Source organism: Amblyomma maculatum, chromosome 2 (genome assembly GCF_055883805.1).
Source record: "Amblyomma maculatum isolate TAMU_Amacu chromosome 2, ASM5588380v1, whole genome shotgun sequence".
Taxonomy (NCBI): domain Eukaryota; kingdom Metazoa; phylum Arthropoda; class Arachnida; order Ixodida; family Ixodidae; genus Amblyomma; species Amblyomma maculatum.
The window spans coordinates 170,750,813-170,772,646 of record NC_139345.1 but is presented as its reverse complement, the minus strand read 5'-3'; the positions used below and the strand labels follow the sequence as shown (position 1 = coordinate 170,772,646).

The window sequence follows — 21,834 nt, the reverse complement described above, 5'->3', positions numbered from 1 at the left end:
CGACTTTTTGCCAGTTTTCTTTATTTTATCTGGAATGAATGTATCAAGGCATGTACACGTAATAAGGCTTCAATGCCCATTCCACTCTCTCACCACAAAGGGGCTGCTCCAGTTCGCAGCTCCTGCCGAATAGGCCGTGTCAGGTAATCTTGTGACGTCTTACAAACCAACAGCGAATCAGTTCCCGCCCCTTGCCACAGGCGCTTGACAATATTTCACTCACAATTTCAGTGCCGACAACGTGGAAACCGGCAACGTAGACGCCGGATTTTCCCGAGAGCGGAGCTTTCATCGCTGTCGTGTTAAATATCGCTACCAGAAAAATATTATGTGTGAGCCTCATACCTGAATGACCATCGCTTGTTGCATCATGTAGGCCATTACCAGACAGGCCACATTTGATCTTTAAATGTATGTGCTGCTGACAACAATGCTGCAGATAACCAGCGCATGCGTAGATAGTCCCTCTTTCCTTCTTCCCCTCCTTTCTTTCCTTCTCTATATATTTCCGAGCCGGAAATAAAGCGTCGTCTTTTCGCTCTTCGAATCTGCCTGGTTTTCATCGCGTAGCTGCCGGCCTTTGGCCGGTAGATCGCAACAGTGGCGACGAGGATTATGCTGCATCAAGGAAACCAGCAATACGCCCAAGCACGACAGTCACGCAGAAGGTACCCACCGCCAAGGATCAGCCATGGCACACAGGCTACCGGAATTCGAAGACGAAAAAGATAAGTGGCAGCCGTACCTTGTCATGGTTCAAGCTTATTTCGAAGCGAATGATCTGATAGACGATGCTAAGAAAAGAGCCCTGCTGGTAGCGGCGCTTGGAAGAAGGACAATAGAAATTTTGAAGGCGAAGGTAGCACCGCGAAAGCCTAGCGACCTTACCTACAAAGAAGTTGTGGAGACGCTAAGCAGCTACTACGACCCGGTACCGAATGAAATCTCTGAAAGTTTCAAGTTCTTCCATCACTGCCAGCAAAAAGGGAAATCTGTACATGCATTCATTGTGGCAATACGGCAGATGGCACACAATTGCAATTTTGGAACGATGCTAGACAGAATGATAAGGGACCGTATTGTGTGCGGTGTCAGATCCAAGAATCTGCAGAAGCAGCTGTTAGCGAAGAAAAATCTGAATCTCGAAGAAGCCGAGGCTCTTGCCCTCGCCGCAGAGAGCGCTGAACGCGATTCGCAAGGGATTGTTACTGACCAAGAACAAGCGAGATTGCTAAAGCTCTCTGGCCAATACGAATCGCGCACGAAGTCACAGGGCGTGCAACAATGCAAATGTTGCGGTAAGCATGGCCATAATACAAAGGCTTGTCGACTAATCAAGCGCAAATGTTTTAAGTGTGCACGGCCAGGGCATTTAGTGCGAATGTGTGCGGCAAATGAGACAAGCAGGACGCTAGCACTAACAGCACCGACGCCAGAAACCGAAGAAAGTGATAGTAGCGCGTCCCAAATCTGGTCCTTGACCACCAAGTGCTCTCTTATACCCCCCATCAGAAAATCGTTTGCATGGAATGGCATTGAAATAATGATGGATATTGATACCGGCTCCCCTGTTTGCGTCATTCCCAAAAGCATTTACCAAGTGCATTCCCATCAATGGCCGCAGCTGCAAAAGTCGGAAGTACAGCTTTCATGCTATCTCGGAAAGTTGCCACTCCTCGGTACACTGACCATGCCAGTTTCCTATGAAGGTACCACAGTACAATGCAATCTGACGGTTTTAGACTGCAATGGCCCTAATCTTTGTGGTCGGGACCTGCTGAAAAAATTGACAGACGAACGCATTCAGGTGCTGACCATGTATTCGAAGCCTTCCGTATCAAAGCAAGCCTGGGAGGACGTGCCGATGCTGCTCCAGCAAAACTGCGATCTGTTCACTGAAGGCGCTGGTCTCATGAAAGGTCCGCCAGCCCGACTGCACATCAAGGCCGGAGCAAACCCCAAGTTCTTTAAGGCAAGGAAAATTCCTTTTGCACTTCGTGATAAAGTGTCTAAAGAGCTTGATAGATTAGTCTCGGCTGGCATAATATCACCAGTTCCTCATTCTGAATGGGCAACGCCCATCGTGCCAGTCTTGAAGGACGGAACAGTGCGCATTACACTAAACCCTGTGTGCGAGGTTGAGCAGTACCCCTTTCCTGTCATAGACGACATTTTTGCAAATCTGTGTGGAGGAAAAAAATTCAGTACTTTAGACCTTCGCGATGCTTACAATCAGGTTGAGCTGGATGAAGACTCGTGGAAATTAGCAGTGATAAACGCACACAAGGGGCTCTTTTGCTACAACAGGTTACTGTTTGGCATCGCATCAGCGCCAGCGATATTCCAACAAAAGATTGAATCGGTGCTGCAAGGACTAAAAGGGACTCAGGCTTATCTAGACGATGTCCTGGTAGCAGAGAGCAGCGATGGTGATAACGCAAATCTGCAAGCGGTGTTACAGCGTTTCCGCGAGAACGGTATCAAACTTCGTTATGACAAGTGCAAGTTTGGCGAACAATCGGTGACGTATCTTGGTCATCGTATTGATGTTGAAGGGCCACACCCCCTCGAGAAGCACGTGGATGCAATCAGGTTAGCCCCTTTACCGCGAAATGTTGCCGAGTTGTGATCCTTTGTGGGAATGGTTACATTTTACAAGTTTTTGCGAAATCTTTCCACTATGCTTTCACCCCTGTACAGCCTTCTTGAAAAAGGTGCAAAATGGGTTTGGCACGAAATAGAAGACGCGGCATTGAAGAAGGCCAAGGATGCTTTGTGTTCAGCCCCATTGCTAACGTACTTTAATCCGCAGCTGGAGTTGATGTTGGAATGCGATGCTTCACCTTGCGGTGTCGGTGCTGCCCTTTTCCACTGTATAAATGGTGAATACAAGCCAATTGGCTTCCGATCACGGACGCTCACCTCAGCTGAGAGAAACTACTCCCAAACTGAGCGAGAGGCTTTAGCCCTGGTGTTTGGCGTGACACGGTTTCGCGATTACCTGTTGGGACGGGAGTTCACGCTTGTAACGGACCACCGCCCCTCATTATGTCTACTCCGACAGGATCGTCAAACTTCTGTCATTCGGGCTGCCGCCCGAATTCAGCGCTGGGCGCTTTTGCTAGAGGCATACAAGTACAAGCTCATTTGTAAACCAGGAAAACAGATGCTAATTTCTGACGCTCTAAGCCGTTTGCCTCAATCGCTGCAGGAGCCGCAAGCGGAAACAGAAGATCTGTCGGAAATGGTGCTTATAATCGACGAATGGGACCAACCAGCGGTTTCCCACCAAGAGATTCAAGCGCTCACAGCAGCTGACGGGCTTTTGCAAGAGATATGCAGGTACGTGACTAAAGGATGGCCCTCCGTCGTAGAAGGTGACACCAGGGAAGTGGCGGAATTCCGGAAAAGGAGACATGAGTTGTCTGTGCAGAAGGGGCTGTTGTACTGGGGCATCGTGTGGTGATACCAAGTGCGGCGCGTGAGAAACTGTTGACGATGCTACACGAGTCTCATCAGGGTGCGTCAACCATGAAGACAAGGGCGAGGGCTAAGTTTTGGTGGCCCGGTTTAGATCAAGATATTTGTAGATTGGTCTCGAATTGTCGAAGCTGTGTGCAGGCTTTGCTCATGCCCCCTAGGAATCCTGTCAGCTGGCCGATTTCAAGAGAGAAGTGGTCACAGCTGCATGCAGACTATGCAGGGCCTATTGGAAACAAAATGTTGTTGGTAATTGTCGATGCACACAGCAATTGGATAGAAGCCATTCCAGTATCTCGAGCAACCGCTAAAGCCACTGCCGATTGCATGAGAACCTTGTTTAGCAGGTTTGGATTGCCCCACACCATAGTTACCGACAACGGTACACCCTTTACTGGGTTAGAGTTTGCGGTATTCCTACAGAAAAATGGAATTGAGCATATTCGTACCCCGCCTTATCACCCCCAGAGCAATGGTCTTGCGGAACGGGCCGTAAGAACAGTCAAGGAGGGCTTGAAGAAAATGCCGGGCGTGGAGTTGACAACTGCTCTGGCGAGAATTCTTTGTAACTACAGAAATTCGCCACAAGCTTCAGGCTCTACTCCGTCCGAACTTCTTCTGGGATACCGTTTACGTACAAAATTAGATATGTGTTTTCCTCCTAGGAACTACGAAATGCCCAAGCATTCAGAGACTGATGCCGCCAGTTGGTACTTCACCCCGGGAGACTCAGTCTACGTGCGCAACTACGGCGTAGGAGAAAAGTGGACACCAGGCAAAGTGAAATCGACGAGTGGTGCCCGTCTAGTCACTGTGGCTACTGAGGACGGAGTCGTTCGACATCATGTCGACCAGATCCGAAAACGCTCATCCGACACCGACGGAAGCAGAGAAGTATCAAGTCCTGCAGAATCGCCTTCCGCGACCTTAGGGGCCCCGACAGACGAGGCTCACGACCTTCCCGAAGGCCCTGTTCCTGAGCTACGCCGGTCCACAAGAACTAGAAAGCCAGTGGAGCGCTATGGCTATTAGGGGAAGGAAATGCTGCTGACAACAATGCTGCAGATGACCAGCGGATGCGTAGATAGTCCCTCTTTCCTTCTTCCCCTCCTTTCTTTCCTTCTCTATATATTTCCGAGCCGGAAATAAAGCGTCGTCTTTTCGCTCTGCGAATCTGCCTGGTTTTCATCGCGTAGCTGCCGGCCTTTGGTCGGTAGATCGCAACAGTATGTGATATTCGGCATTATACCTATATTCTGAAAACTGATAAGGGTATGCATCACATATAGATCGGGTGGTTTTGCGCTTGGCATAAGTACTTTGTAGAGGTAGTTACGACATGAAAATCATGCGGCCCCGTCTTGAGTATGTAAAGGTGCAATGGAAGCAAAAATTCGTCTCATAAAATCGTACTAGATACCAAATATTTTCCCCGCCAATACGGGCACGCAAGGAAGCCTAAAAATTAACTTTCTCGTGTCACAGCCCCAGAAATGCCTACACACCACACTTTACAGCAATTTATTTATTTCACCGAAGTATGTTAGACCTCGTTTCTATTCATCTCGATTTTGAAGATATGACAAATGGGAAATGCATTAAAAACTACTTGGCATAGTGTTGCTTGCTGGACTGTTGTGACAAGGCCATAAAAGTTCGCGAGTGAACTATGTTTGCATGACTTATGGTGTGGATTGGTGGCTGAGATGGAACAGCGGTGCTTAGCCAATCGACTCTCGGCTTCTAACCGATCCCGGTAGGTGAGTTCTTTGTACAGTGTTTTACCATGCGGTGGCGTAAACAGACATGACACACGCGTTATCACTATTTATTACACTGTGATTACACATCAGTGTTAATATATCAGACGTGTTCGATTACTGACAGGCATTCAAAGGTGACAAAAATTTCAGGCGTCCTACACTTATCTGCATCAGTGCTTCGGATCGTGCATTACTTGTGATGTCTTTTTTCATGATAATCCTTCGGCGAGAAACAAAACAATGATCACATCTTCGAGGATAACAAGTGACAGACAGATAATACACACTAGTTCTTCGCCGCTCTCTGTCATCATCTTAAAACGTCTCATAGAGAGGCTTATTAGTGTCGGAAAGCGCTTTTTGGGTCTAAAGAAACCAGATATGAGCTCTATATCTGGTTTCATCAAAACAGCAACTTCATACGCCAGCACTGAAGAGAGGCAGTCGAAAGCTGCAACGTAAAACAAGACGCCCAGGGCGTGCGCTGTCACTTTTTTCCGGGAACTGCTGTCTGATGCGAAGTCAAGCCGAATCTAATTTTTAGACGTCAGACCAAAGTATGAATGTTTGTGAAGACAGTGACGAGAAACTAACAGCATTTCGGGCAGGCAGCCGACAGATGGTGCTGGCCATATTCATTGTTTAAAAATATGGTATATACTTCCGTTCATTTAACCAAAAGGCGACGTTTTAGTCTTTCTTTTACCTTTTTGTTTCTGTGCCCCCCCTTTTCGAACCAGTCTCCAATCCCTGAACCCTAATCTAAAGCTCCAACTTCCACCCGGCCTACCACGATGGGAAGAAACTTTGCTCAATCCCATATGGCTTGGTGCCGCTTTCACAAACAATTACCTGTTTGCTATCGGCATGGCTGATAACCCTGCGTGCGACATCGTCGGTAGTGAGCAGACCATTTCCCATATTCTTTGTGAGTGCCCCGAAAGTAGTGCCGAAAGACGACCTCTAAATGTGGCAATAGAGGATATAAATCCACGCCCGCTGATGGAGGAAAAAATCCCCAGACCGTAGCAGCAGCGATCATATACGGTAAAGGCATGCCAGGGACTGCTCTGTTTCACAGTAGCGCCTGGATACACGACAGGCTGTAACTTTCCAGTGTGTGTTTCGCCTAGTGGCTTCTTTTGTCCTTCTCCTCCCTTTTCTCTTTGCAGGGTCGCAAGATAGCAAACCGTCTTCTTTGCAAGTTAACCTCCTTGCCTTTGCGCCTTCTGTTTCTTCTTATCCTCCCATGTCATTGCTACGGAGTCGTAAAAGTGTTCGAAACACTCTGTAATATCATGCGAGGAAGCTATGTAAGGCGAGATGAACCAATCCTAAATAATGACAAAACAATCAGTGAAGCAGATTTTCAGAATTAGGGCATTAGGTGTTCTGCATCCTGGCAACCATGCTTCGAATAAATTCTACAGCGAGCCTCTTGTGCTGCGAAAGCAATTTTCCTCTCTATGGTGGAATTGCTTTGGCTTTATTCGGCGGCATTTTTGACATGCCACCTTAGTTATACAAGGTTAAGGTGTAGGCTAGTTAAGAACTTACTAGTGCCGTCTACAGTATTACAGTGCAGTAGGTTATAACTTCCTATAGAAAAAACCATGAAAAAAAACCGCTATGAATCTATGAATACGCGTTGTTCAGACCGCCCAAACATGTTTAAGTGTCCGGTTCTCCAAGTGTTCTTATTTTCGTAATGCACTCTAAAGTGCCATATACCAACATCTATATTTTCCAGTCATTCATAATTACTGCACAATCGGTTGCGGATTCCAGACAGAGGGAGCAGGCTCTGGAGCCACAAAGGAAACATAACTCTTTAGCTCCCACGCACCACCGCAGGCTCTGGTAATCCTTCGTAGCAAAGCCGTTCACGTGTGGAAGGATTCCTACGGGCTTCTAGTCACATTGACGTGCACGGGTGATGAAAATGCATGGGCAACTAACGAATGAATATTGGCAGAATTGGTAAAGTGTGATGGCTCATATGACCCGTGCATAGGAGTTCTAAACAGCAGTCTTACAGCCAGAGATTCACTCCCAGAGATTTGCAGCCAGAGAGCACTGACATAGGGGCCGGATTTAGAGGACGAAGAAAATCATGCGCTCGGCACAGATATGAAAGAAACTTTATGTCTATTTACGCTTTGTGGGAAGTCGAACAGACCCATAATGTTAGTGGTCCGTGAAGCCAAACGTGTGGGCTCGGCTACGGGGTACTCGGTGAGCAGCAGAGAACGGCAGGAAAAGTGCTGCGAGTGTCGTAAATTTTCCCGAACACGCAGCACAGGCCCAGAGTGTGCTCGTATTTCGTCGGCTCTTTCTTCTGCCGAGGGCGGCAATTTCATACTGCCGACGTCGGCGCCTCGCTCGCGCGAAGAATGCTCGCCTCTACTCGTCCTCGAGTGCACGCGTCTTCCCTCAGTGATCGCCTAGCTTTACTGAACATAGTTTCGTTCCCTGGGGATATGCTTTTTAGAAAATTGGAGCTGGTGTGCTGTGCGCTTTTTCTTTCTCTCTATCCTGTCTATTCCTTAAAGAAACGTGCTCGGTATGAGTTAAAAGCTTGTATTCCCCTTCTTCTGACATTGCTGTTTCACAAAACTGTACTTAGAGAGGCTCTTTTACGGGCGAGCCGCACGCTAACGCTTGCGCTCGCGGTGTTTCGCTTATTCATAAAAAACACGAGCAAATTTATGTACAAAACTGCGATGCTGTGCCTTTAGTTTTGATTACAAACTGGTGCAATAAGTGCGCTATATTTCGTGCTGCAAGCAACTAGACCTAGAAAGTAGCTCTTATTTACCTAGCGCCTAACGGGCGAAAGCGTACTTATCTGATATCCAGTTTCTGTGAGCGTTAGACGTGCTGTCGGCGAAGCCTAGTGTTTCTGTCATCGAGAAGATTACCTTTTAAGAAACATTGCCAGGATTGGTCACTGCAATCTCTACATGTATAGATAACCTAGATAAAGATGAATAGTTAAATGTATAGATAACCTAAGTCCAGTGCATTTTTTTTTCCGACAACGTGCTCTATTCATACCCAGATAAACACAAACTATAAATGTTTCAATGAAGTTCAAAATAGCTTTGATATATCCCTTAGCCGCAAGCCAATATTCACGCCACCTTAAGCGATGGACATTTGTAATGTTTGCCAGTTCTTGTTTATATAGCTATGGAGGGCAAGAAAGCAGGGCTCAGGAGCCATAAAAGTTTTGAAATTATAGTTTGATGCACTTCTGACCCAGCGGCGAGACTGGTTCACAAACCTCATAAGCAGAAGTAAGAAATATTCTACGTTTCTCATTGGAGCAGCAACACTACAATCTCCATCCTGTCACGTGATCTCACATTGATCTCGCAGTCACGTGATCCGGTAATCAATCAGTGCTCGACCATCTCACCTGTCAATTACTCCTTGCTAGAAGAACTTCGTCGTATTATGGCGTAAAACATCCCGGTTGAGAATCAGCGTCTGACCGTGTCATGAGACATTGTGGCGTCAGTAACCTCTTGACCAAGCAGGTAATTAGTAACAGCATTTAAACCGGGGTACTTCGTGGCGCCGCCTGACTGCTGATCATGTGGCCGTTACTGCTATTGCATAAAAAGCAGTTCATGGAAAACGAATCAGGTCATTCATGGATATCTAGATTGATAGACGCTGTTCCCAAACTCTCAACTATTTGTTTTAAACAACCCGCCCTGCTTGTGGTATAACCAAATATAGGCATGCACTCGGCATGAATGGCACGCAACCCTTTTTTCGGCTTGCTTGGAAGGATCGAAGTAAATCGGATTTCATTCGATCACACTTGCCATCTGGTTTATACAGCAACGTGAGATGGGTTGGGAGTCGTGACTCTGAATGGGGAGACTAAAAACCATAGCCCTTTCGACAACTCTACGCTTAGTGCCAAATTGAAGGACGCTTCGAAATTCTCGATTTCACGGAACTTAGGAAAGGGACCGCCTTTTTCCATTCAGTGAAAAGTAGAAATCTCGCCTAGAAAGCAGCCCTATCTGCAATGAAGCGCTACCATTTAGAACTTAGCACATTTCAGACAAGGTGCATTTTACAACACACATTTCGTGCACCTCATATTAAGGAATGTATTAGAGATGCAAATTTTCAAAAAATCGGCTTTTACACAGATACCATCAACATCAGCCGGCCTGTACTCACTGCAAGGCGACCATCTTATTAAACCGTCCCTGTACTAGCCTTCACTTCACCCCTGCAAACTACCTAAATTCATCTTCCCACTTGATGTTTTGCCGCCCTCTGCTACGTACTTCCTTTCCCATGGAATACAATTTGTTACCCTCAGCGACCACCAGTTATCTTTTAAGCCGAAAGCCCTAAATATAATTCGTTTTCATGCGCCTTGTCTTACGTTATGCCTCTTTCTTTGAAGGTCTGACTGTTGTACACTGTAAACATAAAAAGGCCCAAACAGGAGCTTAAATGGTTTTCATACTCCTTACTGAGAAATTATAAAAATTCTTTCAAGAAGTAAAGATGAGGACATCCTCTTTTTTGCTACTTTCACAAAATTAAGTAAATTTGAATCTTTACATGAATATTTTCCTTCTACAAACAGGAGTTTCTCTGTATGAATACTGCTCTAGACCTTCATCATCATCATCATCATCATCATCATCATCCTGACTATACCCACTGCAGGGCGAAGGCCTCTCCCATATTTCTCCACTTAACCCGGTTATGTGCTAGCTGCATCCCCTTGACCCTTGCGAACTTCTTAACCTCATCCGCCCACCTAACTTTCTGCCGCCCCCTGCTAACTTTCTGGAGCCCCCTCCAGACCTTAAATGTTTTAAAAACTACTTCTTGAGCGTCTTGCGCTCGCAAGGCTCAAATAACACCGTCGCAAACCTCAAATAACGTAACGGTTGCTCCAGCCTGCCTGCTTTGCACGGAGTTGCTTCGCAAGCCCAGCCTGCGGTTGAGGAGTTTTTTTAAAGAAGTGCCGCCAACGATGAATGTAACGCTATTAACGCTACCATGGGAACCGGCGCATACGCATTTGTAGACAAAAAAAAAGTTGGGGTTTTAGCAGCATTCACACACCGCAGATGGTGATCTTTTGCTCACACACAAAAAGCCACGCAGTGCTGGCGACAGCAGCAAGGGTGCGAACATCGTCCTCAGGTATGCTCTTTTGAAATATGGCTCCCAAGGTTGCAGGTAACTCGCCATAAACTAATGCCAAAGTAAGCGGCAATCGAAGTGAAAGCTTGCCAAACCCACCTACCAATGGCATCAACTCGAATGAACGGAAGTGTACTGAGCTTACGTAATGGCGTGTACACAACGCTATTTGCAAACTAAAACAGTTAAAGAAGGGGACTAACAAAATCACAGATGAAACATAATTCAATTCATGCTTAACAGATGGGTAACACCAGTTATTTTTTTTCATTCACGAAATGCGTAACATTGTTTTCATGCCTAAATATTGCTTCAACACATTTTAATCGAGATAACTGAGATTTTCGCCGACAGAAGCAGCTGGACTAATACATTTCTTGAAGGATAGGAAGCTGAGTTTTACAGCTTAGTGCTCTGCTCATAATACTTTTCTGTCGTGGGTTATCGATAAGGCGACCGTGTGCAACGAACCCCCGCGCAGAGAATGCCTTGCTTCATCGCTTTCCTCTTCAGGCCTTCAATGGCTGTTTCTTTACTAGGTCTCCAAGAAGCATGTCGAATTTGTGACCTTAATCTTTCCTCTGCGCCTCATTTACCTCGTATAAATAAACATCCTGGATCAATTGAGGCTACTTCCCTCAAATCAGAGACTAAATAAAAAATATATTAGAAAAAAAAATCGCTTCCACAACCACGGAATTAAGAGCTTGTGCTGCCAATTGCAGAGAAAAAGAAAAACAAGCACTACAGCAATGGCCATTCACCTGAACTTGAAAGCAGAAAGAAAACAAGACTGCTGACAGCCGCATAGGCGCCGTAACCTAGAAGCAAGATTACATCTGGCTAAAAGGGGCGCATATGTCAATACTGATCTGAATTAAAGACCGGAGTCATCCTTGTGTTTCATCCATGAAACAGATGTTTTTATCTTTTCTCAGCCGCAGCACCGTTTCATCCGCTTGTGATCGGCTTTCAAGCTGGGGGCTGTGGGTGCCCATATCACATCAAGCATTCACAAGCAAGGAAAGATCCCAGTCGAAAAATTGGCCCTGATGAATAGATCATTGACATGAGCTCAATAATCGTGTTTTCTTTCCATTGTTCCCTGTATCTCTCCTCCCGAGTTTATCAAGAGACTGCCCATTGTTACTTTGTGTACATTCATCGCTCAGATTCGCCGGGAACTCCCTGTGTCAATAGTCGATTCGATTTTTGGGCTGCCCTGTACATAGTGCAACTTCTTTATTTTGATTTAATTAAAGACTCCTTTATACTTCAAAAAGGCAGTGTAAAGTATAACATCCATATTTTATGCTGCACGCTGAGGGGAAAAAGTCAGATAAAAGTGTGACTTTCCCACTGCAGTTGTGCGAAAGCCTCAGCGTTGCTGGTGCACACTGTGCATCACGTTTACTCTCATTATCATTATCAACTAAATGCACCGTCATTATTATCACTAGTGTCATCATTATCATTATCGCTAAACGCAGCGTCATTACTATCGCTACTATTATCCTCCCTGTAGACGGGCAGAATAATAAATAGATTGATGGGTTTATTGATAAAAAAGGCAGAGAGGTTGACCGGAATGATTAAAATCTGGCCTGCAACTCTGAACTCGGGAAGGAGAGAATTTATGAGGAGAATTATCACGTCTGTTTCACGATCCCGGGCGTGGCGCAGTTGCTCTCGGCTGCGAATCCGAGGAATGGAGGTTCGATTACCGATGAAGCTTGTTAATTAAATAATTATAAGTCAACTGCCAATTGAATTTATTATATCATTACTGCTAAATTACTGAGTTACGTCGATGAAGTGATCAGTTTGATTGACCAGACTCCTGTTGACTAAAGGTTCGAAATTTATTTATTATTAATACCTAAAAAGCCCCATTCAAGTGGTATTACATACGGGAGTGAGTGACGCGTCCTAACCGCATGTGACGTCACCTTAACTATAGTGTGAAGGAAGTGTGGGACAGAATCGTGCGAAAGTGTGAGCCGTTTAAGATTTTCCCCTTAAAACGGCGCCGGATAACATACCTGCAGCAGAAAGTATCATTCTTTGTTGACTTAATAATACTGTAAGCCTTCGCGGCCAGCATTAGAGAGGGCGCATGAAAATGTATGGACCATTTATAGCCAACATTTAGGAATATGAACAACAATGCAGGCCCTACTTTGCAAAATGTACTGAGTGAAGCGTGCAATATTGCTACTGATGTTAATGAGATTGAAAACAAAAACAAGGCCACTAACGATCCTTAGAAGCAATCCGCACGCAACTCGACTCGTTGTCCCTTCTAGAACCTAGAATGGTTGGCATCTAAGAAAGCGTTATGAGGCTAGAAAGCAGCATGAACAAATTACTACTTCAAGTTGATGACTTAGACAACAGAAGTTGGAGTTCCAACGTAATTGTCTAGGGGATAAAAGAATTAAATGAAGAAACTACGGAGGACCTCGAGACTGAAGTAATCGAGGGCGTTCTAGCTACTACCCTTGAAAGAATTCATCGTCTAGGCGCAGCAAACGCCAACAAAACCCGACCTATCATCCTGAAGTTATTTGATTTTCGTGACAAAGCTAAAATCTTCCCAAACTGCTATAAATTGAAGGATTCCGCGATATCAATAAGCGAACATTTTCCGCCACGACTGCGTAGCATCCGAAATAAATTTGGGACAGCTGCAAAGCAAACAAGGATAAAGGCGAAAACGTTTCGTTGGTCTTTGACAAGATTAAAGTTAACGATGTGCTGTACACCTGGGACGGTGATAAGGAAACCAAAATAGCCGTAGGAAAGAAACGTGCAACATGAAGCAAAAAACTGAGGAGACATGACACTTCTCACTTCTTAACAATTGCCAACATAAATGCCACAAGTGTCGTCAATAAAGCAACTGAACTCGGAGCCTTCATTATCCACCATAACTCTGACGTTATCACCATAACAGAAACCTGGCTTTCTCCCAATATATCTTATGCAAATATTTCCCCCCCGGCTATAACGTCATGCGTAAAGACCGAGGTACACGTGGCAATGGAGTGGCAATCTTGATCAAGGATAGCATACATGCCACGACCATGCCAGCTGTAGATTGCGTTGAAGCACTCTGGTGTAAAGTCACTATGGAACAATGCTTACTTTATTTAGGCACGATGTATCGGCCACCTGATGACACCGATGAAACGTTATGCCTGATGGCAGACTACATGGAACATTGCTTAAGTGAATCAAAAAATGTCCTCATAGGTGATTTTAACCTTCCTGACATAAAATGGGAAACTCTTCACCATGGTAACATTGACACATTTAACTCAAAAGCGCTGCTTGATATCTCTTTTAACTTCGGTCTCATTCATGTAATCCGTGACCCGAAAAAGTTCAGTTTGCTAAATATTCATCCGAAGTTATAGATGGTGTTTCAGATCACAAGGCTGCATTATGCACCCTCCCATAAGGCAAATCAACTTCCGTTAAAAGACGAAAATCATGGGTTTTTGACTTGTCCAAAGCGGATGATGTGAGCATGATTGACCACTTGAAACTTTCATACACACACTTTAGTTCCAGTTCTCAAATTACCACAGTGTCTGTCAACCAGTTATGGCTGACGTTTGTAACTAGGGCACAAGATTGCGTATCCAGGTATATTCCGAAGAAAACGAAGCCAGTACACCGAACGAACCCATGGATAACAAGAGCAATTATACATCTGAAACGCAAAATAGCGCGATTAAGAAAGCTGAACCGTCGACTCCAGTTACCAAGTTACGCTGTTAAAATTCGCAGCAATTCTCAGGCACTCAAACAAGCCGTGAAAGCGGCAAAACATGAGTATATGAATGTCACATTAACAAATTTTATCAAAACGGCTCCTCATAAATTCTAGCGGTATCTGAACTCGAAGGCTAAAAAGAGTAAACCTCATTCAAATGTAGCACGAAACACAGCCACAACCTTTAACGATTTCTTTAAATCTGTGTTTACGCTTGATGATGGAACCATCCATGCGCTAGAATCCCCAAGTAATAACAACAATACACTCGATGAAATAACAATAACTGAAGAAGGAATATTTGCCTTGCTACTCAGTATTGACACGAAGAAATCGACGGGTCCAGACAATATACCAAACGCTTTTCTGAAACGTTATATGCTGAATGGATTTCTAAGTACTTACTGGTTATATACAATAAATCAATAGAAACTGCGGAACTACCAGAAATGTGGAAAATAGCAAAGGTGATCCCGATACATAAATCGGGAGACCCAGCCAATGTTGCTAATTATCGGCCTATTTCTCTTACAAGTACGGCCTGTGAAATCCGAGAACATTTAATTTTGAAGCATATTAAAACATTTGTCGAAGACCATAATTTATTTATTCCCAATCAGCATGGCTTTCAAGAAGGTTTGTGTACGACAACGCAATTGCTAGAAACGGTCCACGACCTAGCTATCACAATCGATAAAAGGGGGCAAACAGACATTGTGTTTCTTAATTTATAAAAAGCCTTCAACCGGGTATCTCATCCCAAACTGCTGTATAAATTGGTTCACTATCTTGGTAATGGAACAATCATCAACTGGTTGTAAACATATTTAAATGGTCGACGTCAATTTGTCTGCTTCGAAAACAGCGAGTCGGATTTGGCAGAAGTGCTATCTGGTGTGCCACAAGGCACTGTACTTGCCCCAATTCTTTTCATTCTCTATATCAAGGATCTAAATAACAACATCAACGCAACACTACGCATGTTCGCAGCCGACTGCGTTATCTACAAAGAAATTAATAGCCCTGCCGACCAAATAACTCTGAACAACTCACTGCAGTACGTCTCAAAATGGTGTGACGATTGGCAGATGGCCCTCAACCTGGAAAAAACTGTCTGCATGACGGCCACTAGAAAGATATATTTATTAAACTTCACTTATGAAATCGACTCACTATTGTAGAACACTTCAAGTATCTTGGCGTGATTGTCGACTCCGATTTACGATGGAACAAGCACGTGAAACAAACTACCTCAAAAGCGCATTCTGCTCTTTACACGATAAGACGTTCCCTTATACTTGCTTCACCGGAAACAAAACTTCTGGCATACATTTCACTTGCCCGTTCTGTAATAGAATACGGTATTATTATCTGGATACCCTACACTAAACAACAGATTGATAGACTGGAGAGTGTCCAGCGAAAAGCTGCCCGATTTATTTTCAATAAATACAGTCGTCATGACTCACCCACACTGCTTCTGCAAAAAGCCGGACTTCCCACGATTCACGCACGAGCCAGACGGTTGAGGCTCAAGTTTCTTCTCCTCCTTTTAAAGAATAACACTAAACTTGATAAGACCAGATATCTACTTGAGCCTAGTAAACGTGTCACAAGAATTAAACATGCAAAGCAATTATCCGAATACAGATACCGCAGTGATACATTCAAATTTTCATTTTTTTTTCCAAATGCGATTCGTGAGTGGAATACGTTGTCCCCGAAATTGTAAATCAAGTGTGCCTTGAAACTTTTCTGTCGCAGTTGACAAGCGGGGTGCAGGCCAGAATGGGCCACTTACGTTGAGTGGCCGAGCGCACGGAGTGGCAGGCCAGACCGGGCTCCTTCTGTGAGCGACCGAGGGCAATGTGGCAGGCCGGACGGTTCCTCCTCGAGAGACCGGGCGCTGTCACGAGGTGTAAGTCCTGATCAGGCCTCCTTCGTTGAGTGACCGAGCACTCGGGGCGGCAGACCAGACCGGGCCTCCATTGAATGCCGCGATCGCGGGGTAGCAGGCCGGATGAAACCTCTTCCGGTGAGTGATCGAGCGCGCGGGGTGGCAAGCCAGACCGGGCCACCTCTAGTCAGTGACTGAGAGCCCGGTGTGGTCAACCATACCGGGCCTCTTCTGGCTTCCTCCCGCTACCACGCGGGCAAAATAGCAGCGTTTCCAGCACGGAGCCTCGTGTTTGGTCAACACATCATCCTGCTGCCAAGGTTGAGGGCTGGAGCCGACGTCGGACTAAGCGACCCAGGGGAAGGGGAAAGAAGTCGCCCCTCTGTCCCAGACAGCCCTGGCATCATGCATCAAGTATTACGCCAATGGGAAATATCAGTGAAAGTTTGCCGAATAATCAAGAAATTGAAACTCTCACCAGAAAATAAGGTCGAGCTAGTTTGGTTCTCGGCATATATGGGGAACGTGTCTCCGCATCTCACCAACCTCCACGAACTCGCTCACTCCGTAGCATGAGGTCTCGCGTACCGTGACAGAAAGAGTCATGGCGAAAAAGGGGGCAGAGAAAATTTGACGAGCTCGCCAAAGCCTTCTACCTGGCCCGCCGGAACTTGCCTCCGCCTAGCAGCAAACTATGCAGAAACAAATACATACCCTAACTCTCCGCAGTACGACAGGATTTACCCCGGAATATGTGACCCCAACAGATGCAATGTCTGCAAGACAAACATAGCAACACTTCAGCACATGCGTTGGGAGTGCAAGGCACAATTTAAAGGCATTAATTCCGAAACTCTGTCGTCGAGGTAGTAGGTCGCTCTGCGCAGCTCCAGCCTCAACGACCAACTCTGGGCCGTCCAGCAGGCCCTCTTGGCGTCGAAAAGACAAGATCTCGACGTTCCCACGGGGGGGATTTAGGCCCGGTCGCGTTAAACCCTGCCGGACACCAAATAAACCTATTCCTCCTCCTCCTGTAAGCAGCAATCTGGCTACTCTTGTGTAAAGCAACTGTCGGTATTTTCCAAATGCCAAGTGTTTCAAATAATTTCTTCACACAGTACGGAGTGCACAACGAGCGTAAGAGTTGAGTGTTATGCGGGTATTCACATGACCATAATTATTTCTTCGTGATTGGTAGTTTCGAGGCGCAATAATTACAGAGCCGACCCCTAGAATCAGCGTGGGCACAACACGTGGGAATACATGTTATTTCGCTTGCTCGTATTGTTAGTTTTGTTGTCCGACAACTATATGCACTACTTTTGGATGCACTACTTTTTGATGAGCTTATCTGCTCTCGGCACCTTTTCTTTTTCTTTTTTTTCCAGCGTTTCGAGCACAACTGTCAAAACAGCGTCTCATGTGATCGAAGTTCTGCTTTGCATAAAAACAATAACTTTAGTGATATAAATGCTGCAGCGGGTACCCGTCCCCCTAGTTTTCTAGATTTTTCCAACATACTGCTCAAGGTTTTCGGTCTCAATATTAGCCAACAAACCATTACTAAACTCCAGTTCTTCCGAGCAACATTGAGTTCTCGATCAAAGTAAACGCAATTTGTCAGAGGGCGGAATTAGTCACCTTTCTTGTGTCGTATATTCTGACCTTTTATTTATAAAGACAGTGAAAGGTATCGTCCAGAATTGGCCACCACTCAGCATTTTTGTATATGTATTGTGTCAGTCGCGCCTGCGCTCTGGCCGTTATCATGCAGCCGCTTGTAGGCTATTTATACCAGCAAGGAATCTCGAATAAACGATCTTTTTGTTGCTTCAACGCTGCGTGTTTGTGGTTGGACGCCGGAACATGGTGTTAGAAGTGGGATGGCGCTCACGTATGCAGTAACGCGCTCATCGAAGCGGTGTCACTGTGCACTACGCGATGGGTATAGTGAAGCCACCGCAGCCGCTGGTACTGTCCGGTGGCACAGCGAAGAAATGGAGCCTCTGCAAGCAGCGGTTCGAGCTGTTCCTGCAGGCCACGGAGTCGACAAAATAACAACGGACGGAAGGAGCCAAAACCGCACTGCTGCTCACCGTAGTCGGGGAAGACACCCTTGAGGTATTCAACAACTTTTTGTTTTTGAAAAACGAAGGCAAGGAAGATTATCAGACTGTTACAAAGAAGTTCGAAATACACTGCAAAGAGCAGCAAAATGAAGTGTACGAGCGGTATGTCTTTCTTCCAAGAACGCAAGCTGAGGGCGAACACTTCGATAGCTTTTCACGAGATTTGAAGAGACTTGGACGAAACTGTAATTTTGGAATTTTGAGTGACTCCATGGTCAGAAACCAGGTTGTCTTTGGCACAAATAAGCCGAAATTGCGCGAGAAGATGCTGAAAGTTAAGGACCTTACTTTACTGAAGGCGGAGGACATTTGCAAGGCTGAAGAGGTATGCGCCGAACAAAACAAAACATGGGCTCAAGCGGAGAAGCAAGTAGCACGAATTGAAACGCAATAGCAAGGCAACTTTTCAGTCTGTGAACAGTGTGCAGAATGTTCAGAGCGGGACGAGGCTCAACGAGAACAGGAAGTTACCGTTTCTACCGATTCTTGCGACGCTTCTACGAAGCCTCATTAAAATAGACGCCCTTTTTGAATGGTCTGAAAACCACTGTAAAGAATGGCAAGCTGTCTGTGACGCACTAAGCCTTTGCTAGCCATTTTCGATCTTGCTAAAGAGACCAAGGTCGTTGCTGATGCTTCGAAAAATTGGATCGTTTCTGCCCTTCTTCAAAACTGCAGGGGTAGTTGTCGGCCGGTCGCCTATGCATCACGCACAATGCCGGAGGCAGAACAAATATACGCGCAAATCAAAGAAGGAGTAATGGCCATTAATTTCGGCAGTGAAAAAGTTTTTTCATTGCGTTTGTGGCCGCAAGTTCGCCATCGAAAAATACCACAGACCGTTGATAGCAATTGCTTCGAAAGCCATTGGTTATATGCCACCAAGACTGCCATGATTTCTCTGCGCTTGCTAAGATACGATTACGTTCTTCACTTTGTCCCAGGCAAACAACTGTTCCTGGCCGACATGCTTTCAAGATCGTCGCCAGCCGCTCCAAGCGAACGTGATGACTTCACTGATGACGTCGACGTTCATGCAGTGAGCGTAACTTCAGAGCTGGTAAGCAAGAAAATGTTTGATCGACTGGCAGAAGCGAAAGCCTCTGACCCAGACTTGCAGGCAGTGTAGCGGCAACAAAGGAATGGAGAAGGAATTGAAGGCTGGATGAAACCTTTTGGTCCTGAGTTATCAGGAGTTAAGGGTAATATTATGAAGGGGACAAAGGTCGTCATTCCAAAGAATATGAGAGCAGAAATACTTGATTGCAGTCACTTAGGCATAAATAAGTGCAAAGCGAGAGTCCATCGCTTGGTATTCTGGCTGAGACTGAATACGGACATTGAAACCATTGAAACCAGACCTGTTCTTTTTGTCAAAATTACGCATACAAACAAGAAACCGAACCAGTGGTGCTTAGGCCGATGCCAGATCATGCCTGGTACAGGGTGGATGATGACATCTTTATATACGGCGGAAACGCCTACCTGTGCGTGTTCGATGCGTTTTCAAACTTCCCTGAAGTCTAAAAGCTTACCGACAGAACGATATTGCACTGTCATTACTAAGCTTAGCTCAATTTTTGCACGGTATGGGATTCCGTTGGAAGTCTGCACCGACAACGGTCCTCAGTTTTCATCACATGAATTTGCTTTGTTCGCCTCTAGATACGACTTCAAGCAAGTGACGTGTAGTCCGCGATTCCCACGGTCCAATGGTCTCGCTGAGAAGGGAGTCCAAATTGTCAAAAGAACAAGGAAGAAGACTGGCGAACTCAATGAGGAGTTCTGGTTGGGCCTTCTCGGTTATCGCTCGACTCCACTAGCCGAAGGCCGGTCCCCTGGAGAGCTTCTTCAAGGCAGAAAGTTACGCACTCGGCTACCAGACTTTGTGTCACGCTCCTGTCCACTGAAGTCCCAGCGCCACCCACGCCAGCAAGGGCACTCCAAATGAAAAAATCGACCCGAACTCAAAAAAGATGCAGTTGTAAGAGTACGAGGGAACGCATGGAACTGCAAGGCTTGAGTCATGGGCCTGGTGGCACCAAGGGCCTATCGGGTTCTTACAGAGGACAACAAAGTGCTTCGACGCAACCTGCAACATCTTCTAGCCACACGTGAGCAATTCCGAAGCGACTAAGGGAAGATGACTCTGACAGCGAAGACATTTCCCAGAAAAACGTGGAAGCGTCGCAGTCTACAATACAGCCCCCTCAATTTGTGCCAAGGCGATCCAAACGACAAAAGAGACAGCCCAATCGTCTTCGCTACGACCAGAATTTCCAACAAGTATCGCGTATTGTGCTCTCAGACTTTAAAGATTACACCGAGGAAGATGCATTGCATCAATCACGCATGCGCTCTGGCCGTTATCATGCAGGCGCATGTAGGCTATATATACCAGCAAGCAATCTCGAATAAACGCTCTTCTTCTTGTTGCTTCCACGCTGCTTGTTCGTTGTTGGACGCCGGAACATATTAGCCAGTGCCAAATTTGCCGCACTGCCTGGCTTGTTTGAGGAACACTGAATGCGGCCATTTGCTTAGCTGTTTCTTCGTTATGTCCTCAAACTTCCCATTAATATTCTGCCACCTACATTTTTGTTCGGCGCTGCAAGTCATGTTTTGTCTTAGAACTCAGTTCATTATAATCAACATTGCCAAACTGGCGCAAAAATTGCCTTCATGATTAACAAAGAATTTTAGTCTGCTTCTTACCCTGATATGGTAGGGGTAGTGAAAGTAATCAAAGTATAAAGATGCTGACCCAAATGAGCTCAGTAATTACAGACCGAGCTTTATCCTCGGTTGCGTTCCTGTTTGAGAAATATCACCCCGTCGGATCAAGAAATTCATGAAAAAGTTTGAAATTATTTGTGTTAATCAGAATGAATTTTGAAACAATACGTGAACATCAACGGTTATATTATCCCTGTCTGAAACCATTAACGAAGGTCTTAATAATAACAACATTGCAAGCGGGGTATTTCTATATATTTAAAAAAAAAAGCATTCGATACCGTAGACCGTTATGTTCTTTGTCATATACTTGAAAGATGTAGACATAGGGGTATTATACTTAATTTTTAGAAGCTATTTATGCAACCGCAGACGGTGGGTAATAGTAGATTTTGAAGCTTCAGACCTTTGCCGGTGTATGTGTAACACAGGACTCTGTTCTGGGATCTCAACTTTTTTCTCTATATATAAACGACGTGCCAAACTGTTTAATCCGAGGCCTTGTGGTAACGTATGTCGACGACACTGAAATTCAAGTAGCTTCAGAAGATCAATCTGAAGCAGAACTCATTATAAATAGGGAACTTCGATATCTGAACGATTGGTTTGTCAAACAGACTATATTTAAATACGGAAAAAACGAAACACATAACATTTAGGGGCAGGAATATGTTTTCTTGCAATATACAATTACGCAGTAAAACTTTAAAACAAGTCTAAAATTTTTTGCACCTATGCATTACTCTGGACTGTTAAATGAATTGGAAGCCGCATTTAAATAGCCTCTGCAAAACGCTATGGTAGTCTTGTTTCGTACTGTCTAAGGGAATGAAGTTCTTCGATATGAAAACTTTAAGG

At 45.3% G+C, this 21,834-nt stretch overlaps 1 protein-coding gene across 1 annotated transcript; it reads left to right on the top strand.

Moving 5' to 3' along the window:
• Nucleotides 1-677: 677 nt before the first annotated feature.
• LOC146200430 (uncharacterized) lies at nucleotides 678-20,191 on the top strand. Its single transcript, XM_084592362.1, has 4 exons — nucleotides 678-2,137; nucleotides 2,237-2,521; nucleotides 3,212-3,342; nucleotides 19,906-20,191. The coding sequence occupies exons 1-4, from the start codon at nucleotides 692-694 to the stop codon at nucleotides 20,189-20,191; spliced, it is 2,148 nt and encodes a 715-aa protein (XP_084448488.1). The 5' UTR covers nucleotides 678-691.
• Nucleotides 20,192-21,834: the final 1,643 nt, after the last annotated feature.